At 43.6% G+C, this 24070-nt stretch overlaps 1 protein-coding gene and 1 long non-coding RNA gene across 4 annotated transcripts; one reads left to right on the top strand and one right to left on the bottom strand.

Annotated features, from left to right (window-relative positions):
- Positions 1-4: 4 nt before the first annotated feature.
- DARS2 (aspartyl-tRNA synthetase 2, mitochondrial) lies at positions 5-23801 on the top strand. 3 transcript variants are annotated; one of them, XM_048498562.1, is made up of 17 exons: positions 5-300; positions 1745-1844; positions 2922-2988; positions 3752-3853; positions 6452-6547; positions 8110-8233; positions 8320-8366; positions 9373-9479; positions 10307-10376; positions 11407-11586; positions 14012-14119; positions 16018-16080; positions 17908-18060; positions 19187-19405; positions 21021-21131; positions 21756-21831; positions 22904-23801. In XM_048498562.1, exons 1-17 carry the CDS (start codon positions 267-269, stop codon positions 23089-23091), a joined length of 1845 nt encoding a protein of 614 aa, XP_048354519.1. In that variant the 5' UTR covers positions 5-266; the 3' UTR covers positions 23092-23801. The 3 variants fall into 3 exon arrangements, with proteins under 3 accessions (XP_048354519.1, XP_048354518.1, XP_048354520.1); XM_048498561.1 differs by having other exon boundaries at positions 5-287; XM_048498563.1 differs by lacking the exon at positions 11407-11586 and having other exon boundaries at positions 5-287.
- On the bottom strand, positions 6808-17962 carry LOC125433764. Its single transcript, XR_007244665.1, has 3 exons — positions 17768-17962; positions 15464-15542; positions 6808-7523 (listed from the first exon to the last, which is right to left on the bottom strand). It is a non-coding gene; the product is annotated as an uncharacterized LOC125433764 (long non-coding RNA).
- Positions 23802-24070: the final 269 nt, after the last annotated feature.

Genomic DNA, 24070 nt, shown 5'->3' on the forward strand with positions numbered 1-24070 from the left:
AATGACGTTCGGCGATGGTGAAGCACGCCTTCTCAAATCAATCATGGCGGACCGACGGTGGCCGCGAAGGGGAATTTCCGTGGCCTTTTGAGATGCGGACACGGAAGAGGCGGTCAGCTAAGATTTAGCGGGGATTGCGCTTCGTTTTTGTTTGTGCTATAGGATCATGCATAAGATGCGTCTTTTTAATAGGTCGCTGTCGCTGTTCTTACCCGGAAGGGTGCTCAAACCCTGGTGCAAATGCATTTCCAGCACGTGGACATTTCATGCAGCCGCGGGTCCTGCAGGTGTGTGGAGCAGGTGTGTGGGTGGGGAATATTTTTGCACAGCCTGGAGATGCTTTGGTTGTTTTGGCGTTGTGGTGTTTGGTTGTAAAGAATGGTTCCATGGAAAGTAATCATGTCCCCGGAGGAGGGGAGGGGCGGTTTACTAATTTTTTTAATGCTATAAACTACGTTCTACAATTTTTAGGTGAAAGGTGATCTGCAAATATTCTAAGCTAGTGCTTGTTATTGAGGCCAGTCAGAATAATGCAACTTATTGCAAAATGGGTCACACTTTTCATTTAAATATTTCATTTAAAAAATAGTGTTTTGGATTACACTATTTAAATAAAAAGTTTACCTCAGTTGTTTATCTCAGTTATACCTCACCTACCCCCTATCCCCCATCAAAACCCAAAGCAACTTACATTATTCCCTGTGAGGATGGTCAGGCTGAGAGTGCATGCCTAGTCCAAGGTTACCCAGCAGGTTTCCATGACAGAGTAAGGATTTGAACTTGCATCTCCCAGATCCTATAACATGATATCTCAGATGTGGAGATCCTTTGCTGGTAGGGTCTTACCCATCAACATTAATGGCTGTGGCTGCTTGGATTTTGCTAATGCATAGGTGTCAAACTCATGGCCCTCCAGATGTTATGGACTACAGTTCCCATCCCACATTGCTGGCAGGGGATGATGAGAACTGTAGTCTGTAACATCTGGAGGGCCTTGAGTTTCACACCTATGTGCTAATGCACAGGTGTTGAATTCACGGCCCTCCAGATGTTCATGAACTACAATTCCCATCAGCCCTAGCCAATATAGCCAATGCTCATATTGGGAGGGACTGATGGGAATTGTAGTTCATGAACATCTGGAGGGCCGTGAATTTGACACCCCTGTGCTAATGGTTCCAGATTACCACATTGTAGCAAGAAAATGATAATAGCTAGATAGTGGTAGGACTCCCAAGTGTTCCATGACTGTTTGTTGTTAGGAAGATAGTTAAGGTATAGAAGCCACTGACCAACAGAAGTGAAGAACCAGAAATTGCAATTTCAACTGCATGAAAGTAATAGGGAAATTGGCACACATTAACAGTAGATTAATATGGAACACTACATGTTGGGTTAGATCCCACCGACTTTTCTGCTGAGTCTTACCCAGTTCTGTTCCTCTCTCCAACCTCCTCCATGTCTTTTCTCCTTATGACTCCAATGAACCCTGCCACAGCCTTTTTGGTGATCAAAAGGGGCCGTTCCACTACCTTTTGCCATTAGAGAAGAAAGTAGGATCCAACCCATTATCCAGATCCTTATACAATTCATCCTGTACAGATCATTCTTCACATTGTCACTTCTGTCTATAATTGATGTTTCTGTCTATCTCAATAAGTTTAAATATGCTGATGGTAAACTTTAGGTAAGTTTATCATGAGCTTAATTATTTTTCTTACATTGTTTACTTTTTATGCACAAGATCTCAATAGGTTTGTTGCTCGGACCAAAACTTGTGGGGAATTGCGCTCTGCTGATGTAGGTCAAGAAGTAACTTTGTGTGGATGGATTCAGTATCAGAGGTAAGTAAAGGCGGGGGGGAGTGAATTCAAGTTAGTTAAATAATTACTAGATTTATGGCAAGACGCTCCTCACATCCCCCATTTAAATTAATAGGACTTCAAATTCCTTTTCTTTGGCTGGCTCTGTTTATTTTAATAATACTCTTACTTTGTATTGACTTAAACAGAGATGGGGGAAGGAACTGTTTTGTAAATAACTAATATATTCCAGTGAGGGGTACTGAATATAAGGAATTAGCCAGTTCCTACACTGAAAAAAAATCAGGTGGAACTGTTGTGATTTCAGAATTCATAAGCTTGATTGTTTTCCCTCATCAAAATCTGCTTTCTTCTTAATGGAAAATATGCTTATTAAGAATAAGGGACTAGCCTGTGCTAATATAGCTTGATATGTCCCAGAGGGCGTAGCTAGGGAAAATGGCGCAAAATCTAAGTTTTGCTGCCCCCCCCATGTTTGTTTGTGTTCTTTGTATTTTTTAGTGTTTTTTCAGTTTTTGGCCTCCAGGGGAGCAGTTGTTAGGCTAGCAGCATCAACATTTCAGGGTATCTTTAGGATACTATCCTGATGATACCACCCAGGTTTGGTGAAGTTTGGTTCAGGGAGTCCAAAGTTATGGACTCTCAAAGGTGTAGCCCCCATCTCCTATTAGCTCCCATTGGAAACAATGGGGGATAGGCACCCCCTTTGGGAGTCCATAACTTTGGACCCCCTGAACCAAACATCACCTAACTTGGGTGGTATCATCAGGAGAGTCCCCCGAAAACTCCCTGACATTTTGGTGCTGCTAGGCTAAAAATCCCCCCCCCCCTTTGCAGGCCAAAAACTGAAAAACACTAAAAATACAAAAAACAAACCTGAAATTTTTCCCCCCCCCCCCCCCCCCGGTGCACGTCCAGTGCAATGCGCACACCCTGGCCCCTTGTAGCTCCATCTCTGATATGTCCCCTCCTACAATCTGAAATTGTGCCATCCCTGGTACCCTTTACCACATGAATATCTCTGTATGAAGACTGGCTCTAAAGTCGGGTTTTAACCTGAACTGTTACAAATGTGTGTGTATTTCTGTTATGGTTTAGGCAGGGACTGTTTGTGGTTTTGAGAGACTTCCAGGGACTCACACAAATTCTCATTCCTCAGGATGAGGTAAGAACTATCAAGGATTAATTCTGAAGTTATACTGTTTGAAATGTTTGTCTTGAGTTATGGGTAATGGTCCATGTTCAGAATCATAGCAAATTCCTAAACAGAGCTTTGTTTTAAGCTTTGGTGGACTTAGAAGGATGTAACCCTGTCGTTGTCAGAGTGTTACCGCAATGTAATGAGATATTTTTCAAAATGCTTGCGCATTATTTTTTTCTAGATTTGTGTGCAAAAAAGGGTTTTCAGGGTTTTCTCAGTTTGATCATGGAGTCTACCATCTTTTGATTTTATTCTGGTACAACTCCTGTGGGTTGCAATTAGGAAAAAGAGTTTTACTAAAAAGTGGGATGTAATGTTACTATAAAATAGAAAAAATATATAGCAATTCTTGAGCTGATTAATGCAGACAAAGAAATGGCACAAGGTAGATCATAAACCACAGTCCAATTTCTGGTGGACTATCCAGAATCTGTCTGTTGTTGACAGTCTTGCCAAGGCTGGGTGAATCTTGGTATGATGGGAATTTTTGAAGGAGATTTCATCTTTCAGGATTTAATGTTGGTAATGCCTTAACAGTTCTGGAGCATACGTCCGTGTTTTGGAAACATGAGTCAACTAGAACTAGACCAGACTATGTTGAATCAGTCCATTTCCCAAGATTAATTAAAGAATCCAAGTCTGTAATGAAAATCAAACATAGTTCCAAATCTGATGCTGGTCCATTCTAAGACATTATTCCAATCTGTTTTTCTTTCTCTCTGTGCAGACTGATTCCCCTCTAAAGAAGATCTTATGTGACACACCTGTTGAATCTGTGGTGAGAGTGACTGGGAAAGTTGTTTCCCGACCTCCGGGACAGGCTAACCCTGTGAGTGCTTTGAGAAAACCGCCCTCCTGTGCATGCATGTGCTCAGTTTTCATCAGAGTAGAATGTGGTTATTTCAAGAAACTAGAAATATTTTTCTAAAAATGATTTTTTTTAATTGTGCATGGGAGGTTTGAGATTTGTAGAACTGTCATACTGGCTATCCCACCACTTACGTCTGGCATAGATCAGAGGTTGGGCCTCTTCCGTTGTCGCTTTGGCTCTGTGGAATGGGCTCCCTGAAGATGTGAGCGGGTCTCCTCCTTTGAGGTCTTCAGCAGGGGTCTTTAAACTATGGCCCTCCAGATGTTCATAGACTACAATTCCCATGAGTCCTACCACTTGGCCATGTTGGCAGGGGCTGATGGGAATTGTAGTCCATGAACATCTGGAGGGCCATAGTTTGAAGACCCCTGTCTTCAGAAAGTTCTGCAAGGCCTGCCTGTTTGCTGAGGGGTTGAATGGCAAGTATCTTATAAAGGGGTGGTGGTGGAGGGGAGTTAGATTTGGGGTTTGCTATTTTATTGTCGAGTTTAACTGGAAATGTTTTTAGCTGTTACTGTTAAGATGTCTTGAATCACAAGTAAAAGCAGGATATAGAGAGAGAACAGAAAGCCTTTATTGGCATATTAAAAAAACACAATAGCTACAAAACAAACCAATACAGCAAAACACATCCAATGCAAACCCGCATGACACATCGATCCATGTTCACATCTTCAACAAAAAGAAGGCCCCCAGTACTCATTCCACTGGGCCCGAACCACCCAACAACAAGCAAATTCTGTCTGCATCATACTGGCCATGTTTGTTATGATTACTATAAGCAAGAGACAGAAATTGAAGCACATATTACATCTAAAATTAATACCACAGATAAACATTTCAGAGCTGCTACAGAGACATGCTAAATTCCCAGGTTAATATATTGTAGTATAGCAATAAAATATTAAAGTAAGGTGGCGTGATAAGGAAGGGAGAAGTTAATTACTTATGCTCTAAACATACTTAGACCCATTGCTGGATTATTTGCATTCAATTATTTCAAGGAGAAAGTTTGCCACAATCTCAGGGTTGGTATTATTCAGAAGAATTGGAATTGCAACCAAGTCAGCAGGGGCCATGGTGAGTAGTGGTATGGAATTTACATATCGATCTCTGACTCCCTTGGTTCTCGAGCAGTGAAACAGAGAATGGGCTATGGTTTCAATCTGCGTTTGGTTGCAGGATAAAAGCGGGATATAAATGTTTTAACAAATAAATATTCATATTATGACAGATATTATTAGCCTGTGCTGTGCAATCCGGTCTGACCTTAACCTAGAATTTTCTAGTATGGCTTTCTGAAAGGTTTAGAGGATACTGGGAAGTATTCAAGGAGCACAGATGGTCCAGGACCTGCTGTAGTCAGACTTTGTGGGAGACACAGATCGATGTTCACTCAGTTAAGAAAACTTAAATGCTTTTAATCTTTCTAAAAAGGCAATGACAACTCCTACTAATTGTACCCTCCTTCCCCTGCTGCAGATTACTGAGCTCCCTGAAATTTTGTTTCAGGGGGCCAGAGGATATAGTGGTAGAGGACAATGATGGAAATCACCATTCCTCTTAAGAAAATTTAAATACCTTGAACTCTTTGGATTGTGGTGCAAAACAGGCTGCAGTTCACCCAGTGGCTTGCAAGAACACTTTGGTCCTGGCCAGAATTGGTGAAACTGACTGGGGGAACTGAGACGTTTCCTGGGAATTCATGGAGCTTATGAGGTCCTTCTGGAGGCGTAGCAAGGGGGGAAAGTGCCCGGTGCACTGGTGTATCCTCTGGCCCCAGGATGCCCCACCATGCCCCGGAACACCCCCACCATGCCCTCACCACACCCCCACTGGGGCACACACCCAGTGTGTCGCGCGTGCTCACCCCCCCGCCCCCTTGGAGCTACACCTCTGGGTCCTTCTGCTAGGACTAATCAGGACTATTAGAGAATCCTCTCAGCTTTAGAAAGATGGATTAATTTACAGATGACATGGTCACCATAGGATGCGTAGATTTCTTCTGCACAAAGAGGTGGATTCAGTGCAGCATTTCCACAAGCACGCAGAGCCACAAAGCCCACAGAGTGTGACTTTCTCAATTTCCCCCTAGCTGAAGCAGCCTGAGAGGCCCTACCTACCAAATCCCTGTTGCAGAGCAGATGCCCCAGGAACGAGATTTTGACAGTGGGGTTGTTTCTAGTTCACCTGCTGAAACACTGCATTGGATCCCACCCATCAATATTTGCCAGTGACTGTTGTCTGTTTTTTGCAAGTTTCATATTTAATCTGAAAGACAGTTCGTGCACTTTCAGCCGGGATATAAAAAGCCAGAAGCATGGGAAAATGTGTTGTCTTTCCCTGGGGTATAATACTTTGAATAAAGTTGTCCATACTTTATCTGGTCTACTCAAAGTCTCTACCTGTGTGCCTGCCTTTCCCAAGAAGGAGACTCTGTCTTGTGAATGCTGCAGCTTACTGATATTTCACCAGCCCAGACAGTTGTTGTATGATTGTCAGAGCTGTGTGTCAAAAGGTGACTTTTAAAGAGCCTCTCTTTCATCCGTGTTTTAGAGAATTCCTACTGGTGAGATTGAAGTGAAGGCGGAAACAGCAGAAGTCCTCAATTCCTGTAAGAAACTGCCCTTTGAAATGAAAGATTTTATGAAGGTAACTGTTTCTGTTTTATTTTTGCAGTGTGTGCTGTTGGGTATTGGTGTATGTATGGAGGTTCTAGTAAAAGCCTGCCTCTTCCAGCTCTGTGGAAAAGAAAGTTTGGAAGGTCTTTTAATATATATATTAAAAGGCCTTCCAAACTTTCTTATATATATATATCAGGAACAATATATACCTGTTGCTCTAAGGTATGCTTCCAATTAGTCTTCATCAGTTTTACTAACAATTTTACTGGAAAGTGAAGGAGACCTGTGACCACATCAGGGTTCTGTGAGAATAAAGATGGAACATTGAAAATAAGGTTGTGATTCAGAGCCTGGTTTTTAAAAAACAAACAAACCCAGGAAGTTTACAGCCTGAATGAATGAATGTTTATTAATGGTTAACAACCAGCAATACAACAATTCACAAAAGGCCAAATTCCAAACCTTAACAAAGGGGTAAAAAGTTAAAATATAAACTAGAACTTATTTCAACATTCCTCTAAAATAACTGATGGTCTCCTATCCACCTGCTTTCCTGTATTTATTTGCTAAAACACAAAACTGGGCTACATTACTGGAAATTCTTTGGTCCTTCCCCAACAACAAATAGTTCAATTTCCATTTAATATCTTTTCCAGCCCATTCAGTCAAGTTAGGCCCCAAGATTTTGTCTCTAAGCTTATGATATAGAGGGTGCAACCAGACTATTGGAATTCTTCTCCAGGCAAAGCTGAATTTGTACTGTGTATATTTGCATAAGTTCTCTTATTTTACACAATGTATATAGCAATTTATATTTTATGGAATTAATATTTCTCTTGCATGAAAAGGACTTCCCCCCTCAAGCATCTGAGGATGCTACAGCAGTAGTATTCCAGGTTCACAGAACAATATTACAGGTACACAAAAAGTGCATTTCTCCAGGTCCCTGGAATCCATAGTATATTTCCCCACAGCCAGGGATGCTCTCTTTGTAGCATTAGGTCCTGGAAGGGAGGAAAGAGGGAGAAGGAGGGTGGCACATAAATTCTTCTAAAAAGAGAGACCATGTTTTTTTACTACCACCCTGCCAGGTCAGTTTGAGGGAAAAGAAAACATGTGTGGTTTAAAGGTAAGGCTGAGAACTGATGGGGTTGGAAAAGGGCTTTATTTTCAGTTGTTCTCCTTATGTCAAAAAGAATGTGACAGGGTCCCAAATTCACAACTGGGCCCCCAAAAAAGCCTATTTTCTACGGTGTTGAGCCCAGTTGCAATTCAATCTGAAGGGAAATTCACCCATTGCTGCTTTCCAATTATGAGCCCTTCCCTTGCGCTCAAAGAAACCCACCTAAGAATGTTACCAGGTGAGTGACTGGCTGCACGTAGGCTGCAGCCCAAAGTAGCCAAAACATATGTTAAGTACTTCTGCCATTTGTAAGAAATTGGATATGGACAGTTATTCCTTTTTTGACTAAGGATTTGTCAACAGTGTGTGTTTCTTTTGCAGTGCTGCTGCTTTTATTTGTAATACATGGCTTGCGTACTGACATATTTTAATTTTAACGGCCAATACAAAATCATCTCTCTGCTCAGAAAAACGAGGCCCTGCGAATGCAGTACCGGTATTTAGACTTGCGCAGCTTCCAGCTGCAGCACAACCTACGACTGAGATCTCAGATGGTGATGAGAATGCGGGAATATCTCTGCAACTGCTACGGTAAGAGATGGGCCAATGGTTAGTCTCATTCCACGTTGTTTTCTTTTTTGTTTCCCCTTCTTTCAATCTACGAAATCTTGTTTTAGGGTTTGTGGATGTAGAGACCCCAACCCTGTTCAAGAGGACCCCTGGGGTAGGTACCCTCAGAAGACTCTTCTGTGTATGTTTTGCAAAAGTTTTAATTGCCCCAGTTGCTTAGTTGAACAGGCTTTGAGATCAGACCTTTCCCAAGTACAGGACCAGGCTTCTCAATGGAGACAGATGTAACCTTTTACATGACTTGGAGGCATCTCTGCTGCCCTTAAAACATGGATACTTTCTGCCCACTCATGTGCTGTGCTCAGAAAACAAGGGCTTGGATCCTGTCCCTTGAATGAAACTTTGCCACTTTTCCCTTCTCCGTGCAGCCTCAGAATTCAGCTAAAATTCTGCTTCTTGGAATTGGTGGAACAGGATGAGAATATACCTAGATTTATGCACAAGACAAGTAAACTACTGTTTTGGGCCTCTGATTAAGAGATCCCGTGTAATAAAAACAAAAATACTTAATTTTACAAATTAAGCATGTCTTAGTTCAGCCCTTAGTGACTTAGTCTAGCCTGCACAGAGGATGAGGGAGTGGTTGGCAGAAATCTCGCTTGAGCTAAAACGCTCCTTTCACGGGGCAACCCCAGCTGTCCCTGTGCAAACGTAAAACTTGTGTTCAGTTTGAAATGAGGAAAAGACACATCTTCCTTTGCTGCTTACCTTCCTTCTGCAACAGTGTTTTTAAAAAATTGGGATAGTTTTAAGGTGAAGGATCACTGTAGACTTGTAAAACACTTCCAGTCTGCTTTCAATACACTTCAGCAATCATTTGCAAGTGATTTTTGCTGTTTCACAATGTAAAATCCAATGCACACTGCGAAGTGCATTGAAAGTAGATTGAAAGTGCATAGTTCAGCATGTATGAAAGTGCCACATGCACACAGTCTCCTTTCCGTAGAGGAGAAAAGGGAGAGGGGAGGGACTGGGCAAAAAAATAGTACTTAGAGTCCCTGAAGTTGGTTATTCATCTGGAGCAGATGTTTGTTTTATACAAAGAACTACTTCAAGTTGGTGCCCTTCCTGTTTTGTATTGCACCCTTCTTGTGTTCTAGGGAGCAAAGGAATTTGTGGTGCCCTCGAGGGAGCCTGGAAAATTCTACTCACTTCCTCAGAGTCCTCAGCAGTTTAAACAGCTACTGATGATCGGAGGCTTGGACAGGTGAGCTTCCTGGGCCTCTCTTGGCAACTGGAGTGTTTTCCAGAGAGCTTGAAATAACTCCATTAATAGGACTGACAATGTAGGCATTCTCAGTAGCCATTCTTTTCCCTGGACAGTGATTCAGAGGTAAGTGAAGCTTGCCACACTGATTGATTCTCTTGTGAGTAGTTCAGTCTCCCAATAAAGTTGCTGCTTCCACAAATACCAGCGATAAAATGCCAGCTTCCACAAATCCACCTGTTGAACACCTGTCCTAATCAAAGACTCCATAAAGCCTTCCTCCTGAGATGCTTGAGACATCTTTCGTGCCATACTGCTGAGATTTGGAGCCTGTAGTAGCAGCCATAATACTTTACCATCTCCAAAGCCTAGTGTAACATAAAAGATCTTCACTGTTTTATCTGGGCTCAAGTGGCAGAGCGGGGAATCAAACCCAGTTCTCCAGATTATAGTGCACCTGCTCTTAACCACTACACCACGCTGACTCAGAAAACCATTTGGGGGGAGGGGAACAGCAGTCAAGGGAAAATGGCAAGAAATCACCCCTTCTTGATTTGCATAAGCTCTTCCATTTGTGCAAGAATTTGTACAAGAGTGTGCATGTGTGAGCTTTTTACCAATTCCTCCTGCTTGCTTTAGCCTCCACGTATCATGACCTGTTTGGTTTCTGGGAATTCCCTGACTCTCAAAAACAGCCAGGATTGGGGCGGGGGTAGGGGAACCACAGGAGGAAGGGGAAGTGATCCTCATAAATTTCTTTTGTTCATTGGATCCCACTCAATTGTCAATTGTACATAATTTTAATAACCTTCAATTTCCCACAACAGGTATTTTCAGGTTGCTCGCTGCTACCGAGATGAAGGCTCAAAGCCAGACAGGCAGCCTGAATTCACTCAGGTAACTTGTTTTCATTGGGGTGTGTGTGTTATGAGGTAATATATAAACAGTAACGATATTTGCAGTGGTGGGATTCAGATAATTTAACAACCAGTTCCGGTGGTGGGACTCAAATAATTTAACAACTGATTATTTACAAGCATCATTTTAACAACAGGTTCTGCTGAAGTGGAGCAAACCTGCTGAATCCCACCACTGAATATATGGGATTTGTGGTGTTAATAGCTGGAGATAGGCATGACCCTCTGCCTAGCACAGACTTGAGCAACCAATCACAAAAAGAGCTATTTTCCTGAACAATTGCTAATGTTTGTGATGGAACAAACTTGAGACCTTAAAACGTGCCAGGTTCAACAGTGAGGTTATTTTGGCATAATAGTTCCCGCTTATTTCAGCTGATGTGTATTGTTCACTGCATGGATGAATATTTGAAGCTGCCTTGCATTGACTTAGACTCTTCGCCTTTAAAGGTCAGAAATACCTGTTGACTGGCTTTGGTTGTCCAGAGTCTCACCTACTATTTGATCATTTTAGAGGTGCTTAAGGTTGAACGTGGAGCTTTGTGCATGCAAAGTGGGTGCTCTTATTTAAGCTGACACACTGAGTCAAAGTATCTGACTGTTGAGGTCATTACTGCTCCGACCAGAGGCCCACTGGGGGGAAATGGCGGCTGGGGACAACACCTGCTCCAGTCTATCTATGTCAGGAGCAGCAGTGGTGTAGTGGTTAAGAGCAGGTGTAGTCTAATCTGGAGGAACCAGGTTTGATTCCCTGCTCTGCCGCCTGAGCTGTGGAGGAATTCAGATTAGCTTGTGCACTCCAATACATGCCAGCAAGATGACCTTGGGCTAGTCACAGTTCTTTTGAGCTCTCTCAGCCCCACCTACCTCACAGGGTGTTTGTTGTGGGGGAGGGGGGGAGGGAAAGGAGATTGTTGGCCCCTTTGAGTCTCCTTGCAGGAGAAAAAGGGGGGATATAAATCCAACTCTTCTTTTTCTTTATTATTAATAATGATTAATCTTCCTTGTAGATTGATATTGAGATGTCATTTGTAGACCAGGCTGGTATTCAGGCGCTGATTGAGGGCTTGCTTCAGTATTCCTGGCCCAAGGAAAAGGGGTCTCTTGAAATACCCTTCCCTTCAATCAGCTACAGTGAGGCCCTGGCCCTCTATGGGACTGATAAGCCAGACACTCGTTTTGGAATGAAGGTATGTCCTGTCATTCTGCAGGATTAGTCAGCCTCTATTTCTTCTATGAATTTATCACTTATGTGGAAACTTTCACTTGAAAGATAAACCCACTGTATTATTTATTTTCCCCACCCAATCTAATTTTTATCACAATTTTCGTGAAAGAAGCAGCTGTCCGTATTTGTCTCAATAATTCCAATAAGGTCAGAGCCTCTGAAGCCTTTTCTTTGAGAAACATGAACACTGCAGAAAATTATCATTTCACAATCCTCATCCAACAAATCCAACACTATGGGTTGGATCTCTGCTCTGGGTTAGATCCATGCTAAATTTCCCATCAGCAAAACAGAACTTTTCTGCCTCTCCTTCCCACTGCAACCCAATGTCTGCAAAATGCTGTTTGTGAGGGATAGGATAGGAGTTCCTGAGGAAGGATATGAGCAAGGTCTGCAGTGGGAAGGGAAGAATAGATGGAAATTGCCAGTTTAGACTGGATCCAAAGTGTTCACTTTCTGAACACGGCTAACATTTCCTTTTGCACTGAAAACATCTAATACAATGTTAGAATAATCACTCTATATTGTCATATGCTTTTTCCACATTCAAAATGTCCTTGTATTTTTCTCCCATTTTGTTTTAGCAGTTCATACACTGCATTAAATATCTGCTGGGTATTAGATTACAGTTTCCTCTCTGGTGTAAAACTTGTCTTTTGTTCTACACACTTACATATAATCCTGTTCAGTCTAGAACCTGGTTTAAGGACGTGGGCTTAAATTCTAACTCCTTGCTTCTGGTTGCATTCTTCTTCCTGCATTGCAGAGGCTGTTCTCTGCTGCGCAGTGCTTTCCTCTGAACCAGGGGTCCCCAAACTATGGCCCGGGGGCCAAATGTGGCCCCCTGAAGGCATTTATCCGGCCCGCCAGGCATGGCGGCGATTTATTTATTTTTTATTTATTAAATTTATAGGCCACCTCATCCCCGAAGGGCTCGATGGCTCCATTCATGTGCAGTGGGGGTTCAAGGGAGAGGAGGAACCGGCCCCAACAGCTGTTGATTGCAATTACATGATGACACCCCCAAATCTCCATGAATTTTCTGACCCAGAGTTGGAAACCTTACAGGTGGCAACTCCTGCTCCGCCCTTCCCTCTCGGCTGTTCCATGTGTTGCTCTCAGGCTTTCTGTTCCGCCTCACTCCCATTGGCATCAGCCAGGCTGGCCGAAGGCTCAGCTGCAAGCTGGCTGCTAGGGAGGAGAAAGAACTGCCAGGAAGAAGATACCTGATGCTGGGTTAGATGGAATGTTTCATTGGGAAAGTTCTGCTTTCTTTTTTTTTAGAGGGGAAGGTATTCCACAGCCTCCCCAACAATATTTGGAGCCCACCCTGTACTTGGCATACTTTGGTCACTGTTCTAAAAATAGACCATGACAGAAAGGCTGAAAGGTGAAATCAAACATTTTACAATCATTTGTGCATAGGAATTTGTTCAAAGTTTTTTTTAGTCCGGCCCTCCAACAGTCTGAGGGACAGTGAACTGGCCCCCTGTTTAAAAAGTTTGGGGACCCCTGCTCTGAACCAAAGTGTTTTTCAGCTCATTGAAAGATGCTTGTCCTGCCTAGGCAGAAACTCCTAACACCGAAGAAATGCACTCCCTAGCAGAGGATGACCTTTGCAGGTTACATGGATCCAAGGCCTAGAGTCACAATCTTGATATTAGCATGCAGTTGGCCAACAATATTCAGTTGAAACTGGATCTTTTCCTGCTGGGAAGGGGGGAAGTATAGTCCTTGTTCCTTTTCAGGATTCAGGAATAACATACCTTTTGTTGATAATGGTGATGTTATTTCTGTCTGGAATTTCACAGAGTATTCTGTCAGCAATCTGCGAGCTCCTGGTTCTATATCTGAAATAACTTTTAAAACAGTTCTTGGTACTTTCCCCCACACTAATAGGTACATTCACTACTTCCATATCTTCTTGTGAGATTTTAGAGATAGCCAGTTTTTGGCTGCATCTCAGAGAGGTCATCTGTCTGTCTGTCTGTCTGTCTGTCTATCTAATCTACTCTATATAAGTTTATATTATATAAACTTACTACCCTGCTCTTTCCCAGCTAATGGCTGGGCCCAGAGCAGCTAACATTACATAATTTAGTAACATATAAGCAGTTACACACAACAGATTTCCCTCTGTGATACACCTCTGAAGATGCCAGCCACAGATGCAGGCGAAACGTTAGGAACAAGATCCACCAGACCCCGGCCACACAGCCCGGAAAACCCACCACAACCAATTGAATCCGGCCGTGAAAGCCTTTGACAATACATTGAATTGTGGTTTTTTTCAGATGTATGTGGCAGTATCCCATTGTACTACAGGTATCTTCATCACTCTTATGTTCTCCATAATGAATCTCCCCATCTTTATTTCTAACACTCAGATTGTTGATGTCAGCCATGTTCTCAGCAATGTGGAAGCTGGATTTTTACAGAAATCTCTCAGTGGGCCTGAGGGCACCGTTAAAGCCATTTGCATTCCCCAAGGAGCAGTAAGTAGTGCTAGATTGCCTTTTAGTTGGAGGTTGGGGGACCTTTATTTGGGACTAGGGATGGGTAATTTATAATGTCCTTCCCTGTGTGTAGCATCTCCAGTGAAAAGGACCAGGCAATAGGTGGAGACCTGAGATCCTGGAGAGCTGCGACGAGTCTGAATAGACAATACTGCCCTGAATGGAGCAGTGGTCCGATAGGGGGCAGCTTCCCTTGTGTTCATGTGTGTATGGAGAGACTGAACAGCACTGCACCAAACAAGCGAAAGATTGATGTCAAATACTGGTGGCATCCAGACATTGTGTCAAAGAGAGGTTTGGCTGTGACAGGCACCAATGACTGTGAATACATGAAGCTGTCTTATGCTGTGTCCCATCTTAGTACTATCCACTCTGACAGGCTGCGTACATCCATATCACGCACTACCTGATTCTTTTTAAAACTGGAGATGCCAGGAATCAAACCTGGAGCCTTCTGCAAGCCAAGCCAATATACTACCACTGAGCCATTGCTCCTCTCCCTTCAGCGAGTCCTCTTTCCTCCTTCATGCGGAGTACAATTGAAGTCTACAAGCTGAAGAAGCTCCCATTTGCCGTGACAACCAAATACAAGTAGCTGGACGAATGAGAGCTTCTTTACTTTGCCCAAACTGGGATTCTAAAGCAAGGGAGGGAGCACAACAACAAGCTGTGTTCATGTCCATCATTAGCAAAGCTCAGTCATGACATCAGAATCCATCTACTTTTTAATATTGGTAGGGAAGGGAGTTGTTTTAGTTAACTTCTAGCAGGATTTTAATAAAGGTACAATAATATACCAAAGCCTGCACACAGTTCCAACACATTAGTTTGTTTGTAGGTTATGAATGTTAGTGGCTATGCCTCCCAAATAGAAAGTTTGTCTGGATTGGTAGAATAGTCTGATTCTTTACCGTGGAAGAATAAAATATACTATCTGCTAGAGCAGCAGTGGCTTAGTGGTTAAGAGCAGGTGCATTCTAATCTGGAGGAACCGGGTGATTCCCCGCTCTGCCACTTGAGCTGTAGAGGGTTATCTGGGGAATTCAGATTAGCCTGTACACTCCGACACACGCCAGCTGGGTGACCTTGGGCTAGTCACAGTTCTTTGGAGCTCTCTCAGCCCCACCTACCTCACAGGGTGTTTGTTGTGAGGGGGAAGGGAAAGGAGTTGGTAACCCCTTTGAGTCTCCTTACAGGAGAGAAAGGGGGGATATAAATCCAACTCTTCTTCTTCTTCTAGCGTCTTAGACTGAGAATTATTTCCTCATTGTGTGTTTTACAGAGGAAAATTATCTAAGTTGTTACAAAATTTCTTGGAAATACCTGAGAGGTGAAGAGGCTGAGAAATTTAAAGAGAAAAGTTGCGTACATCTGTTCTGGCCCCAAATCCACACCTGCAATCCTGAAACAAATAACAAAAGGAATTATATGGACTGTGGTTTGTCATGAGAAATTTAAGTACGCAAGTGAGTGCGAGGGTCTGGCCTCTCTCCTCCTTCCTGCCACATTTTCTTTCCAGGGAGTACTAAACTGATAAATACTTAAATTCAAGCCTGGCTGAAAATTGCAGGGTTGGATGCCAGCCCTGTTTTCCACCAGCAGAAGAGCACCCCTGCTTGTGGAAAGGGGGTGTCATTTTTGCCAGTCCACTTCTCCCGCTGTATACCCAGCATCATGCTCAGTGCTGGCCCTGTGGATCCCTGGGGACATTGTCTCAGTTGGCATGATGTGCTGCAGCAGATGGGAGAAGTGGGGCTTCCCCTTGCAGTACTTTGGATATCACTCATAGCCCCTGACATGCTTCTATTATGTATGGCTGGCCGAAAGGCCATAATAATAAATGCTATTATTTTATTCTTCTGTTATATTTTCTCTAGCGACACCTTCAGAATAAAGACCTGGAGTCGTTAAGAGAATTGGCTAAATCCCAGTTTAATCAGGTAAGGCATAGCAAACAGTATGTCGGGAATGTCCTGTGTACAGTGTGAGGTGTGATCCAGTGGCGGAGCGCCAAGGGGGCAGGGGGTGCGTCGTGCACCGGGTGCATGCCTGGGGGCAGAAAATCGCTCCTGGGCCCTCTTCCTTTTCCCCCCCCCCCCCCCCCCCCCCCCCGCAGCACAGACACACACACCACCCCCCTTCCCACACTTACCTACGTTCCTTTTCTTTTTGTAGTACTTTTTGAGGCTGAAAAAAGCGGCCTAGTTACAGTTCAGGGGGAAAACTGCCTGAGGAACTACAGTTCCCAGGAGACCTTGGAGCTCACAAGGTCTCCTGGATAGTATAGTTCAGGGATAGGGAACCTTTAATACTCAAAGAGCCATTTGGACCCGTTTTCCACAGGAAAAGAAAACACTTGGAGCCGCAAATAATTTTTGACATTTAAAATAAAGATAACACTGTATATATTGGTTTTTTTTACCTTTTACTCCACTCATTCTGAGAGAAGGCGCATGGATCGCCCTCCCTGCTGCCTGCAGAGCAAGGATGGAGGCCAGCGAGCTTGGCCTTGCCGGCTGCAGGGAAAGCGCCCGCCCTTCGAGCGAGGTGGGCGAGAGGGGAAGCCCACGGCACTGCCCAGCCGGACCCGCAGCGGGCGAATTGAGTGGCAGCCTGCCCTGCTAGCCTGCAAGAGGCCGAGGCAAGAGATGAAGCCAGCGGCTTGGCCTTGCCTGGCCACGGGGAAAGCACGTACCCCTGCTCAATGGGGAGGCGAGAGGGGAAGCCAGCGGCACAGCCCAGAGCGAGAGTGCGGAGGCAATTGGTGGGTAAGCCTGCCCACACTGCAGGCAGCAGGAGGCTGTAGGAAACAAGGATGAAGCTGGCTGGCTTCGGCCTGCGCCATCTGCCCGGAAAAGGAGTGCCCAGCCCGGGCTGCCCGGGCGAGGAAGGGGGGGGGGAAGCCACACAGCGCGGCCCAGTCCAGCCCGTCTCTGCGGGCAGTTGGTCCGCCAGCTGCTTGCTGCCTGCAGGGCGAGGCAAGGATGAAAGCCGGCCCAGTAGCGGCTCATGGAGCCACGCGAGATGCAAGGGAGCAGAAAGAGCACATGCGGCTCTCTCTCTGGGAGCCTGAGTTCTCCCTACCCCTGGTATAGTTTGTCAGGCAGTTTTCCCCTGAACTGTAACTAGGCCGCTTTTTTGGGCTAGTCATAGTTCTTCAAAACCCTCACAGCCCCACCTACCTCACAAGTTGTTTGTTGTGAGGAGAAGGGAAGGTATAAATCAAAACTTATTCTTAGTGATATACAAATTGGAAATAAGAGGATCATCAAGGAAAACTGAGATAGTAGGTAGTTATATCACAGAAACCAAATGAAAGCCGCCCAATCCTAGTATGTACTTTTAATCTAAATTAAATTCTTCCAACTTAGCTAGTTCAGAGCAAACCAACCCTAAAGATGGTTGTGATGGGTTTTCTGGGCTGTGTGGCCGTGGTCTGATAGATCTTGTTCCTAACATTTTGCCTGCATCTGCGGCTGGCATCTTCAGAGGTGTATTACAGAGAGAAGACACAACAACCAATTGAGTCCGGCCGTGACAGCCTTCGACGATACATTGAACAAATCTTTGTTTTTATAAACCCCACCGTCAGTTGTGCCTACTGGTGGAGATTTTGTTTAATGGTACCTGAGTAATAGTTTCTGCATGGCTTCAGGGTGTATTTTTAAAAGAGGCAGGCGGTACCAAATGGTTGTTTTGGCTTCCTCATTTCTGCCTGCTTTTCAGGAAGTAGCTGGATGACCCATCTGTCCATCTCTCCTAAACAGGAAATAATGCACTTCATTTTGAGATCTGATGGTACTGTGAAGTCTCAACTCAGTAGATACCTAAATGAAGAGCAGAAGTTGGAACTCATCAGAACAGCTCAAGCCAGCACAGATGATGTGGTGTTGTTAGCAGCTGGAGCTCATAAGAAAGTGGTAAGGAGGCCCATGGAAACCAGACAGCGCCAACCTAAGCAGAGTTAAACCCATCTGAATCCATTGATTTCAGTGGGCTTACAAGTGTGTAAGTCTCCTCATGGCTGTGCTGTAAGTTTTTCCCCATTATAAATTATTCTAGAGTTCTTCGTCTCAATCATGTGACTGTTTTGGGCCAGCACAACTTGTCACCATCCAGTTTGAACAAAACTTGCCAAGGACATATGTATTGCCTCTCAGGCCCTTAGCAGTGCTTCTTTTTTATTTTTTTGAAAATATCTTGTTTCCCTTCTATATTTTTTTAATTAAAACTCCATAAACCATGTGGTGAAGGTTACATCTGCAATAGCCGTTTAGTTTTGAATGATCAACAATTTAATGGTTACAGCAGAGACACTAGACAATGTTATTAGCAGCTTATTGCACTTCACTGGTTTTCCCGCTGTCCTGCTACCTTTATCAGACTGGATTTGTTGCCATTTTTAAATTTAAAAGCCAATATTAAGTCAAAGTGCAGCTGGGGTTTCTCAAGGCTCCTTTCCTTTGCTACCTGAGCCCTCCAGGGGAGGGCGGTCTATAAACCCAATCAATCAATCAATCCCTCCCAAGTTAATTAACTACTTATCTTGTGGCTACAACTTTCCTGAATCAATAATTATCAGTTTTTCGCAGGAAAGGCTTTGCTGCTTTTCTCTTTGCAGCTAAAGCTATTGTTTTGCAGAGCAGGCTTTCCATTCTTACAAGAGTTAGTTGGGTGCAACTTTCACCTCATTATAGTATCTGTTGTCCATCCCCCCCCCCCCCAACAGGAATCCCATGACCCCTTTGGGGAGGGGGATTCAGAGACTGCTGCAGGCAGGAGAAAATAACTACTGTGAGAGCCTTTCATTCACACTATTGTGGGATTCAAACTACCGTGAAGATACTAAAATAAGGGGATTGTCCATCTGTGTCCATTCTTGGGAGTAGACTGATGGTTAATTGATTGTCAGACCAAACGGCCATTAATGTTATCAGTTCTAATCTTCCACATCTGTCTATAGTCTCCTGTCTTTGTCTTCCATGTGTAATGGTCCAGATAAGATTACTATCCCTGGATTTCAAACACATTGGATATTTATTTCAGTGTTCTGCATTGGGAAAAATGCGTCTGGAAAGCGCTGATCTTCTGGAAGAGAAAGGTGTGGCCCTCCGTGACTCATCTGCATTTCACTTCTGGTGGGTGGTGGATTTCCCCCTCTTCCTCTTGAATGAAGAAAACCCCACCAAATTGGAATCTGCTCACCACCCCTTCACTGCCCCACTCCCTTCTGATGAACACCTCCTCTATACTGAGCCTGCAAAGGTAAAAGGCAGGGGGGTGGGCGGGGAGGCTTTAATTTCCAGCTGGGTTTGGAGAGAGCCAAGGGCTGGTAGACTCTTGTGTTTGTTTCTCATGCCATTAGGATCTTCCTTGGAGCCAGGGCAGAGCATCTTTCATACTTTTTGTTTTTAATTGCATGACAATGAGAGTTACTACTTGGCCACCTTCACTTCCTTACAGGTACTCCTTACTGACCTGAACCAGCTCACTTTATCCCTGCAGCCCACACTGCTCCAGAGATTCCACCAAGGCCCAGAGTAGCATTTAATGGAATACGTGGGCTGAAGCAGGAAGGAGGGAGTTCGTATTCCTCACATGAAGAAAAATTTGGGGTTTTTTACTTGGCCTACTGAAGCATAGAGCCAGTGTAGCATAGTGGTTAATGAGTGGCAGACTCTGATCTGGAGATCCATGTTTGATTCCCCACTCCTCCACGTGGAGCTTGCTGGGTGACCTTGGGCCAGTCACAGTTCTCTCAGAACTCTCGCAGCCTATGCAGAGACAGACAATAGCAAACCACCTCCAAACATCTCTTGCCTTGTAAACTCTACAGGGTCACCGTAAATCCATTGTGACTTGATGCTGCACGTACACACATATAGATGACCACTGAGTAATAATGTGAATTTTCAATATTGTGAATGCTTCAATACTGTAAGGTGCCTAGAGCCTATTATGGAAAGATTGGATATAAATATTTTAAATAAATACCAGCAGAAGACAATATAAAACTAGGGTCAACACTTGAAAGGCCTAGCAATATAAGTTTTAAGAACGGAAGTCAAAACTTATATTGCTAGGCCTTTCAAGTGTTGGCCCTAGTTTTAAAATGTCTTCTGATATGCACCAGGCTGGTTTCCCCTAGAAGATAATTTGGTAATATTTGCAAGGATATGTTACACAATAGAAAGGTTTTATGCAAAAAAGAAGCAGCTGACCAAATGCTTCTAGCCACTGCCACCACGTACGAATCCAGGAGTACTCTCATTGGCCAATGTTATCCTTCCAAAGTGGAAGAATCTTCTCTGCAGCAGATGGATCCACAATATCCTGGATCCCTTGACTTCTCACTCATAAACAATCCTGCCTTTTCCTGATGGCGGTTCAGTTGATGCAGCCTGTTGGAGAATCAAGACATTCCCCTACCCTTTGGTCTCACACAACGGATAAATACTGTTGCACCTTGGTGGTATCAACTCAGATCTCAAGACAGCTGCTTCCAGCAGTTTCAGGTAGATGATGAAAAGATTGCAGGCTAGATAGGAATCCCCCCAAAAGTTGAACATCACCACCTTTTGGAATCTGCCTGAGAAACCGGTGCCATCTGCCCTCAACGCCTGCAGGGTCAGTGATTCTTCCAGCAGAAGAATTTACTCTGATCTCTCCTGCTATAAGCAATTGAGCTACAACTGCTTCAGTCTGATTTTAATACATACATTACACATGTGTGTTTTCACCAGCCTTTACTTCTGAGATGCAGCAGACTAGAAAAATAATTGCAGAAGCAGGGGGCTTTGAAAAATTGTGCCAGTCAGTTCACTTGAAAACTCTTCGGAAAATGCAAATTGTTCTTTTTCCTCCTCTTCCCCACCCCCAGGTTCGAGGTCAGCACTATGACCTAGTGCTGAACGGTAGCGAGATTGGAGGTGGCTCAATTCGAATCCACAGTGCAAAGCAACAGCGTTTCATTCTTCAGTCAGTGCTGAAGGTAAGTAACAGAAGTTCTGCGTGTCCTAGAAATCCACGTTTTTTAATTATGGCACAATGTTTTGTAGTTTATAACTTACATTTTCAGCTGACCTGGTTGGACTGAGTGAGGCTGTTATCTTCAAGGCTTGGGTGAAGTCGTTAACCCTGTAAGTGTTCTACAAACATATGGTCACATTCAAACACAACTGTCACATGCGATGGCTCGCTTCTGTGTATCTTCAGCAGACCTGTGGTCCATCCACCTGGGCCATCAATTGCTAGGGAGCAAAAATGGGCTTAGATTCTGTTTAAAATTTCCACCCATGCATGGGGTGTGACTTTTACTGATTTCACCATTTTATTCGGGGGGGAGGGACATTTCAGGCTGCAGCGTGAGGTGGACAGTTAAGCTTCCACATATGTAAATCCTTCCACCTGTGGAAATTGCAAGCAGGATTGAAACCTTCCTAGGTACATGTTTTAAGTTCATTTAAATCTGACCAAGGTGTACATGGCAAAGAGCCTTGCCTGTGGAAGCACTTGGATTATTGTTGGTGGGCTGGAATTTGAATCCAGGTTGTCGAAGTTCAGCTTTTTATCCTTTTCAGCTACCCTGGTCATTAATAGAAGGCTCTTTTTCTAGGAGGACTCTGAGCTGCTTTCTCACCTGCTTGAAGCTCTGGAATCTGGAGCTCCCCCTCATGGAGGAATTGCACTAGGTCAGTCTTCTGCCTACCTGGAACACAAATCCTGCTGCTTAACTTTCCCCATCTTGCAACCCATACCTTCTTTTAACTTCTTTCTTTCAAATATTTATACCCTGCCTTACTTCTTGGCCAATGATGATTGGATGGCAAATTATCTTTGGTATGCTTTATACCTACTTAATGTCTTTTAGACACCCAAGACAAAATGTCCATATTTGCTTAGGCTTTTAACTAAACATATGTTTGTTTTTTTACTACTTTATGGTTTGCTTCTCGCCTAAAGGACTGTTTGCGTAGATAATTTTGAAGTTGCTGAGAGTTCGTTTTTCTGGCCCTGGTTCCTATTTAATGGCATTGATAATAGGTTGTTTTTTTATATAGTATTATTTTTGCCTGTGGATCACTTCAGAAGAGGCTGCATAAATTATAAATTATCTAAATAACAGTAAAACAAAGTCACAAAAATCAAAATTGGAAACCAGGAGCCCTTAAGCCAAATTTGGTTTACTTTTTCCTGTTTTGCAAAAAGAATGAAGGTCTTGTCTACACAAATTGGCAGCGGATCATTTCAGAGCTATGGGAATATAGTTGATCCTTGTCATCTGATGCTCCAGCAAAACCAGGTACCTGCCAAGGCTTTAAAGCTAATGGCTGAAATGGAACAAAGGCTGCTTAGATCAGTGGTTCTCAACCTGGGGGTCGGGACCCCTTTCACAGGGGTTGCATCAGTGTTCTTCATCTGTAAAATGGATAAATGTTACGGTTGGGAGTCACCACAACATGAGGAACTGTATTAAAGGGTCGCAGCATTAGGAAGGTTGAGAACCACTGGCTTAGATGAACCTCTCAGGGTTGCAAATGTAGGAGTAATTTCCCTTCTGCCCCCACCAGCCAGTCAACCCACAATTAGAAAGTGCACAGAAGGGAAACTGGAAGTTAAGCCAGCTGCTCCCCATGATGTGTTGCAGAAAAGCAAATCAACAAAAATGACACTGGATCATTAAGCAGACCTTGAAATATCCACATTATCTACCAACAAACCTGGGAAGAGTTCGATATATCACTTTCCTGTTGTTTTTTCTAGGACTTGACAGGCTGATCTGCCTCATTGTTGGAGCTCCCAGCATTCGAGATGTTATTGCCTTTCCCAAATCCTTGAAGGGAAGAGACTTGATGAGCAGCGCTCCAGATTATCTTACCCCAGAAGAGCTTGAGCCATATCACATCCAAGTTTCATGGCCTTCCGTACAAGCCGAGGCCAGCAGTAACTGATTAGAACTTTGTTCACTCCAGACAGACTGTACTTAGTTCCTGGCTTCAGCTGGCCTGACGTGGGGCACAATCAATTTGTTGGGTCTGAAACTGATGGAAAGAGGATTAATTCATGGCGACGGGGCGTGTCAAGCTTTTATATTAAGGAGAGAAGGAACCTTTTTCAATGTGGTAAAATTCTGGATGATCTCAAACAAATGAAGTCTGCACTTGGTTCAAGAAACAAATTGTACTGTTTGTAGAACATGTAGCAGGCAACTGAAACTCTGAATGACAGAAAAAAGTGTTTTCTCCTTGTCCGTGTACCTAACATGTAAAAATGCTAGTGAAGGGAAAATGTCATGAGAATTATCAATGTTATTAAGGTGCACATTTTAGAATTCAGAAGCTTTTAAAAGCTTGGTGGATGCAGGAACTTCTAAGCCAGCAGCCTCATTTAGACGGAAAAGGGAAAACACTACAGCTGTTCTGTTTGTAAGTATGTAAAAGCTTGGACTAGATCCAGCATTTTATAGGGTGGATCGTTTTATATGATCCACCATGATTGGTTTCTGGAAGAACTCATCACTGGGTGGCCAGAAAATATTGCAAGGCACCCGAACCCTTGTGAAAATTGTAGCTACATCTGATTTTGTAAAAATGAAGCTAAGCAAGCTTAGTTGTCCAAAGCTTAAAATGGAAAGAAAAATAAATACAAAAGAAAAACATGAGACAGGAAGGTGTCATAAATCAGTATAGCCTGTGTTTCTGTACAGCCTGAAAGCTATTCAGAGAACTGGGACTGAACGAGCCTTTTCCTCTCCTTTTCCACTAGCATAAATTCATTAGGGCACCAAGTTCACATGATCTGTCTGTGGAAGGATGCAGCCAGGTACCTTTGGTAGCTTTAGCCTGGCTGTGCTGATAATTTTGCCTCCAGCTAAGTTTTAAAAACTGGCTTTTGAATTGAGAGAATCTGGATTTGAGGCAAAGCCCATGC

Source organism: Sphaerodactylus townsendi, linkage group LG05 (genome assembly GCF_021028975.2).
Source record: "Sphaerodactylus townsendi isolate TG3544 linkage group LG05, MPM_Stown_v2.3, whole genome shotgun sequence".
NCBI lineage: Eukaryota > Metazoa > Chordata > Lepidosauria > Squamata > Sphaerodactylidae > Sphaerodactylus > Sphaerodactylus townsendi.